Source organism: Urocitellus parryii, chromosome 1 (assembly GCF_045843805.1).
Source record: "Urocitellus parryii isolate mUroPar1 chromosome 1, mUroPar1.hap1, whole genome shotgun sequence".
Taxonomy (NCBI): domain Eukaryota; kingdom Metazoa; phylum Chordata; class Mammalia; order Rodentia; family Sciuridae; genus Urocitellus; species Urocitellus parryii.
The window spans coordinates 78802253-78809516 of record NC_135531.1 but is presented as its reverse complement, the minus strand read 5'-3'; the positions used below and the strand labels follow the sequence as shown (position 1 = coordinate 78809516).

The 7264-nt window shown below is 37.0% G+C and overlaps 1 protein-coding gene across 1 annotated transcript in view; it reads left to right on the top strand.

Moving 5' to 3' along the window:
- Nucleotides 1-1924: 1924 nt before the first annotated feature.
- The window catches only part of Lix1 (limb and CNS expressed 1), a 47363-nt gene continuing 42023 nt past the window's right edge, over nt 1925-7264 (top strand). The window contains exon 1 of the mRNA XM_026385911.2: nt 1925-2006. Within this exon, the coding sequence (XP_026241696.2) occupies nt 1925-2006 (82 nt within the window). The remainder of the gene's footprint in view (nt 2007-7264) is intronic.

The following is a 7264-nucleotide window of genomic DNA, read 5'->3' as shown; positions in this document are numbered from 1 at the left end:
TTACAGTTTGTGTCTAATCACTGTATAATAGCTTTTTGGTCCACAAACCATTTGTTTTAAAGCATAAACTCCTGCATCCAAAATCTTTTTTTACAATTATAAATTCCTGGACTGCAAGGACATTAATGATTTTCCTAGGCTGGAAGTGTTGCTTAGTGGTAGATTCTCACCTAGCATGCAAAAGGCCGTGGGTTTATTACTCAACAACAACAACAACAATACACACACACACACTTTCCTAATGTGTACAGGCTGCATAAAGTGTGCTTTTTTTTAAGAGAGAGAGAATTTTAATATTTATTTTTGAGAGAGAGAGAGAATTTTAATATTTATTTTTTCGTTTTCGGCGGACACAACATCTTTGTTTGTATGTGGTGCTGAGAATCGAACCCAGGCCAAACGCATGTCAGGCAAGCGCGCTACCGCTTGAGCCACATCCCCAACCCCATAAAATGCACTTTAATACCCTAAATAAGTATCTTAACATGAAGTGCGAGGGATTTCTTTCAAGTTCATGTTTGTGTGTTTGTGTGTGTGTGTGTGTGTGTGTGTGTGTGTGTGTAAAATCTGAATCAATGTCTTGGTGCCCTGGGGCAGTTCCACGTTTGTTTTTTGTGTGGCCTACATGCCCTATGGGCATTTGCCAGGTGATAGTCATTATAATAAGCATTATTGTTACAGTCCTATTCCTTCCTTTTCCTTTTATTAAGGCCACACTTCTACAAAATAGCTGAAGAAGCTGATCACATGGAAGACATTTTATTTTTATATAGTCTTTAAAGGACTGGTTTCAGTTCATCATAAAATACAACATAATTATGGAATCTGAAAATTGAAAGGAACATTGGAAAACAACCTCTTATGTCTACTGTGAAAAAATATTTTAAAAAAAGCAAAGAAATCCTCCACAACTCTTCAATAGCTAGCTAGCATAGCTCATAACCATTAAAATCAGTTATCTTATTACTTTTATAATTCCTTATTTTTGTAATGGGATCACATAACATATTTATGTCTGCTGTCAAAAGATTATTTAGATTATTTACTGGTGGTATAGATCACAGATTTTTAAAAAGCCTTGATTTTCTTAAGATCTTCTTAATAACTACCTATATTCTTTGAAAAGCATATTTTAATTTCTGAGATTTTTTTAACAGAATGCTCATGAAATGAAAAGAAGTGACTGTTATCAGAACAAATTGAAGTCTACCTTGGGAATGATTTTCCTTGAGGATAAATAGAAAAATAAATATTCCCAGGCAAGCTATACAACAGCTCACCAGGTTTGGCCCATCAGAAGTGGCTATATTTGGGGGTTGTGTGGGTATTAAACTGTGGTTTCCAAAGAGATGTTCCTGAATTCAGCACAAAGCACAATCTGGCTGCAGTCACTGTCTCTATAGCACTCTTTCACCAAAGGAGAATTTAGATCGTGTTGATTATACTGATTATATACCTCAAGCAGTCCTGAGCTGCTCCTTTGTTATTTAGGAAATTTTCTTGAGAAATAAGTTTCTTGATTTCATATTCCTGGGTGCAGTGCGGTTGAAGAAAAAAAAAATCAAGCGAGAAAGCTGCACAGCATTCAGGCAAAATCTGGTTGGAGAGGAAATCTGTTCCCATGATTAGTGAGCGAGCTTCCCCAGCTAGCCTGTAGGTGGGTGTGTTTAACAGAAGGAAGCAATGGGGACCGCCTGTCAGCCAGCCTTTCGAGCTAATTAGCTCAGCATACAACAAAGATAAGTGAGCCTGAGAGGAGGGCCCCCTGAGGGGTCTTTAGATTCTGGGAAATGTCTGATTGGCAGATGTTAAAAGGGATTCTTTGGTAATCCAGTGCATCAATGAGCTGCACAAATTCAGTCCAGGACTGCAAGAATTCAGGCATGAGGACACTGTGCAGCAGGCTCACACAGACAGACCCGAGATGGACAGAACCTTGGAATCTCTGAGACACATCATTGCCCAAGTCTTGCCTCACAGAGACCCAGCTCTAGTCTTCAAAGACCGTAAGTATTGAACGGGAAAGAAGTTTTTTTTTTTTTTTTTTTTTTTGACTTTAGAAAATAGTTCTAAACGTCTAGTCACATCCCATTTAAGTATGAATTCTTCTAAATCTCTGTAGTCATGTTCTGTGTCCTAAATGATGTCTAACTTGTTCCTGACTCCAGTCAGAAGATTTCATTTCATCTACTGGCAAGAGGCGCTGGGTGATTTTGCAGTGACACATCTTGCAGGACTGTTTAGAAGTTCCTTTCTTCCAAAAATCTAAAACCCGCCAAATCTTAATGAACTTTTCCAGATGCTCTTTAAATAAAGCAGGACTGACTGGAACCGAGATTAAAACTAAAAATAAGTTGGAAATGATAATACAATATACCTGTATTTGTTAACCTGTTTAATTCTCCACAGCATATATTAGTTTTGGTAGACCAAGTATTGTGTTTCTATAAAATTTTGTTGCAAAATTTAATAATGAATCACCACTGAGCTCTTTAATTTTGATAACAAATTATAACACTTCAGGTAAAAATAAAATGAGAATCACTCCCCCCCCCCCCAATCTCAGCAAAACCCCATCCTTTGGTATAGGTGTTATTTCAAAATCTTTTAAAAAAATAATTATGAAAAATAATTAAATCAAGCTTTCCAATTGTAGCAATACTATTAAACTATTTGTCATATAACTTCGTTTCTGGAACCAATTTGATTTCCTGCTGCTGCAAAACAGACTATCTTCACGTTGTATCTTATCTACAATGGGTTTCATATTACAAAGGGCTTCTGAAATAGAACTTTGCTTTGGAACTGCCCAAAAGGTAAAATGCATATGGATTTTTTTTTTAACTTCAATCGGTTACAGCTTTCCTCCTTGTGAATCTAGTTATGTTTGTCTCCATCAAAACATCAATGGTTTGGATTTTTGCTTTCTGATTACTGAATAACGTTCCTTTCCAGATGTCCTTTTAGTTTATATTTCTCATATGTGTGATGAAAAAAGAGAAATGTTGGGCCATTTTATTCTATAAATTTTTCCTCTTAGAAATTAAATTGTAACCAATCTACCCTCTAAGGCATGAAGTGAAAGCCTTTTCTTCTTCTTCTTTTTCTTTTTAATATTGTCTGCAAGCATTTGTCAATAGCTATGTTAGAGCTAATAAAAATCACTCCATCCCCTAGCCTAGCCTGGAGTCTATTCAGGCGTGGTATGTTTCTTTAAGTGAAAAGAGAAGGAAAGAATGTCTCTCTCCTACAAAGGCTCTGAATTACTAGTGAAGGATAAAAGGGCTTTTCGGCTGCCCAAAGCTTTGGATAAATTATATAGGACCAGGGGACTTATGCTGAGAGTGGAGGCAGTAAAAAGAAATAGAAGATTTTTCCCTAAGCTCACTGTAAATTTAAGAAGTTTAAATTTGAGATTGTATGGCCCACTTTTTAAGCTGATCTAAATTCCAGAAATTGCTTACAGTTTAGAAGAGAGAATAGAATTCTTTAGAGGGAGTAATAATGAAGCTTATATTAAGTTCTATCATCCAGACTTCTTCAGGAAGTCTTTTATATCCAAAAACAAAAGCATCCCATTTTATATATTTCATTCATGGATACAGAACCTAGATTTGATCCCGTAGCATTGCCTGCTTACCCTAGCATGGGCTGCCACTCTGCAGTTGCTTGCCTGGCTTAATGGGTGTGAATATTAAGCTACTGACCCTCTTCCTTCTGGTTTTTATAATGTGAAAAATGACTCCGTGAAAGAGAGTCAAATAGTATATTTCTAGACCAGGAGTTTCCGTAGCATTGAAACATCTTATCACTCACCATCCTGTGGAATAGTGGGAATGGGTTAACTTGCTTTCTGGTGCAGAACCTCAAACCTGTTTGAGGTCTAAACCATGCCTTGGCAACCTGTAGGTGCTACACATGCCAGAGTTTGGCACGTGGACCTCCTTTCTTTGGCACACTCATAAGTTGCTGCCACCACACTTTTGCTGGCAGCCTGTAAAAAAACTGCCACTAGCCTTGAATGGCAGGTTCTGAGAAGCTCCCCCTCCTCCTGTTCACTCCTGGCTCCTCCTCCTCTGCCACCCCTTCCAACCTCTTTCTGCCAGAAGGGAAGGGCTGAATACTTGAGCACATTACTGCCAATTAAGAACAATGGTCACCTTGCTTTTCTGCAAGCTGAAAAGCTGATCCAAGAATTTTTAACACCCAGCCCAGTTGAACAAAGAAGCATTAAAAAAAAAAAAAAAAGACTTTCAGTTTTTCTAATTTTTTCTTCTGTGAATGCAAAAGCAGCATTTGCTCTCTTCACTATTTAGACACACAGAAGGCCTAGAGTGTAAATGGTCACTCTATTCATTCATTGCCCTCCTCCGTTGGCTTTGGATTTGCTTAAAAACAAGCAATTGGTCAGAAAAAGCACCCAGTACGTTTTCTGGTCTGAGACAGATGCACATGGGAACAGTTACATTCATTGAAGGAAATTAACTTCTCAAGTTTTTTTTTTTTTTCCTCAGGCAAGGAGGTCCTTCAAATTTTACAATATGTTAAATCTGTCATTTTATTTTAGAGGAGGTGTTCATCTGGGAGTATTTGTGATTTGTTTTTTATTTTCTCTTTACTGAAAGGAAATTAATTCCATAACACGTTTTTTGTTCTTTATTCCCTATTTCACATTTCAAATAAAAAATAATGGAAAGAGGTTTTAAACAAGGCAGGCTCTCAATTTGAAGTTTGCTTGTCTAGGCTGACACTACATCAATTTCTCTTCTTTGTAACAAGTAGCACTGGATAGTTCCATACTACCAGACAGGATGTCTTTGCAGAGAAATTATGGAATATGTCCATGTTGCAATATGTATTCCCAGCTTTGTGCAATATCCAGGTTCTCTTCACGCATCATACATCACAACCAAAGATGAGCTCTCATGAAGGTGGCCCTGGTGCTCTTTCAGGGGAGTATATGTGCTTACTGTTTGTTTGCCACTGTCTGCCATGTCCTCAGTTGCTTTCTCAAAAGATATCATCACATGACTATAAGAGGATTGCACTTGCAGATCCTGATCTGAGTGTTAACTCTTCAAATTGAAGGAGTGTAATATGCTTATCAGCCATTTTGGAGCTCTTCCTTCATCCATTTAATAGTAACATGAGGATAGGAAGTCCTGGTCATGTGATAGGCACTGTGCTAGAAACATTGTCCACAGCAATCCCGCAATACATACCGTTGTTATTTATAGGTAAGGGAACTGAGTTTCATGGAGGTTAAGATAATGTAGCTAATAAGGGATGGAGGCACAGGATACAAACTCCTCACCTTTTGTTCTTTAGTCTTCCAAATCCTCACCTTTAGTAATTAAAAGACTCAGGTGTTGGTTACCATGTCCTTGCATTATAATAGCAGTATCTATTAGGAAAACATGGAGGGGAAAGAAATAGGCTTCTCTAGAAGTTTGAAGAGAGCCTATTGGTTTCATCTGAGCAAGAGTATGTTGAGAAAGTGAGAAGAAAGGGCATATATTTTGGGGGTGAGGGTACCAGGGATTGAACTCAGGGGTACTTGACAACTGAGCCATATCCTCAGTCCTATTTTATATTTTTAATTAAAAAAAAAAAGATCTCACTGAGTTGCATAGCACCTCATTTTTTGCTGAGTCTGGCTTTGAACTTGTAAACCTCTTGCCTCAGACTTCCAAACTCCTGGATTTACAGGTGTGCACCACTGCACCCCTGAGCAGGAAGGGCATTTTTTAGGAGAGAAATATCTTGTCCCATAGAAATGCAAGAAGCATGCCCTGGGAAGATGCAAGTTGGGTCTGACTGACATTCAGGCAAAAGGGAGCCATTGGAGTTAACCATGATCCTAGATAAATTCAGGGAATTTATGGCTTTATAGTACATTGGGGAAAAGCTTATATGGACATCTGTTGGAGGTACACTTTCTAATACCTAAGTTAGGGGGAATCACAGCTTTTTCTCAGCAAGAAACAATTCACTAGCTCAGGCAAGATGTAAGATTTGTGAATGTCAAATGTGCTTATGGGGAGAAACCACTTTCATTGACTGAAGGACAAAATCAAGACATACTTTCTTTAAAAAAAATTGTTTAAAATCTGGCATAATTATCAATATGAAAATGAGGTTTTTTTTTCTAGCATTGACTTTATAAAGTGACAGGTATATTTCCCTCTATCTCACAATTAAAAAGTAAGATGGAACTTGTACTAAACGTTGCTCGACTGGAAGAAAATTTCTCACATATTTGAGGTACATTAACTCTTTTATTTAGAAAAACATTTTTCTGCATGAAAGGTTTTATTTATATCAGATAGGTGAATACTTTACTTCAAAGAGTATATTTTTACCCTTTGGAAAAATTGAACCAGACGATAGAGCTATTAAAAACATCTTAGTAATCATGACTCTGGCTATATGCAGCAGAGGAGAGCAAAACCCTCAAGAGTCAAGTATTTTTTCCATCCCATGCTTTTTAGTGTAGTTACTTGAAATCTATAAATTTGATGATACATTTATAGTTTTCACATTTCACAAAAAGGAATGGAGTAGGAGGGAAGGGATGGAGGTCCTTGTGGGGTAAAATCCCTACACACATTGCACTGCGTTCCACAATAGAAATCATGCCTGAAAGAATATACAACTCAGAAACAAACAAAAACTTCACTGTTTGCTCTCTCATTTTAGAATAATGACTACATCTTAATTATAATAATTTAAGCTCTGATAATTTTAGCATTAAACTGGAGATGTGTGTTTTATAGAAGCCTATTCAAATAGTAGTTTTACTTTATTATGGATGTTGCTATTTTTATTTGAATTTATACTAAGAAAAATGTAGATTTCAATTCAGCCATCAGTGACAGAAGAGCTGTTTGACGTTTGACAGAGTTTAAATACTGAAAGTCTCAGCACCAGAGAAAAATTTTTCAAAATGAGGGGGGGGGGAGTGGCTTCTTGATCACAGAGCCCTATCTGTCCTGATACTTTTATTTCTTATGTATAAAAAAGACTTAACAGATCAAAATAAAATATGATAGAAACCCATCCTATGAGGCCAAGCTATCTCATCTCACCAGAGAGTTTTTTTAAAGAAAAAAACAGTTAAGATTTGTAGCCTGAACTCAATTTTAACAACTTCTGAAACTCATGTGTTAAGTTACAGCCCATAATAGGATACAGCTGCCTAAGGGTGAGTTTCTAAGTTACGATCTTTCTGTTTAAATGATACGGTTTTACTGATTATGTGCTA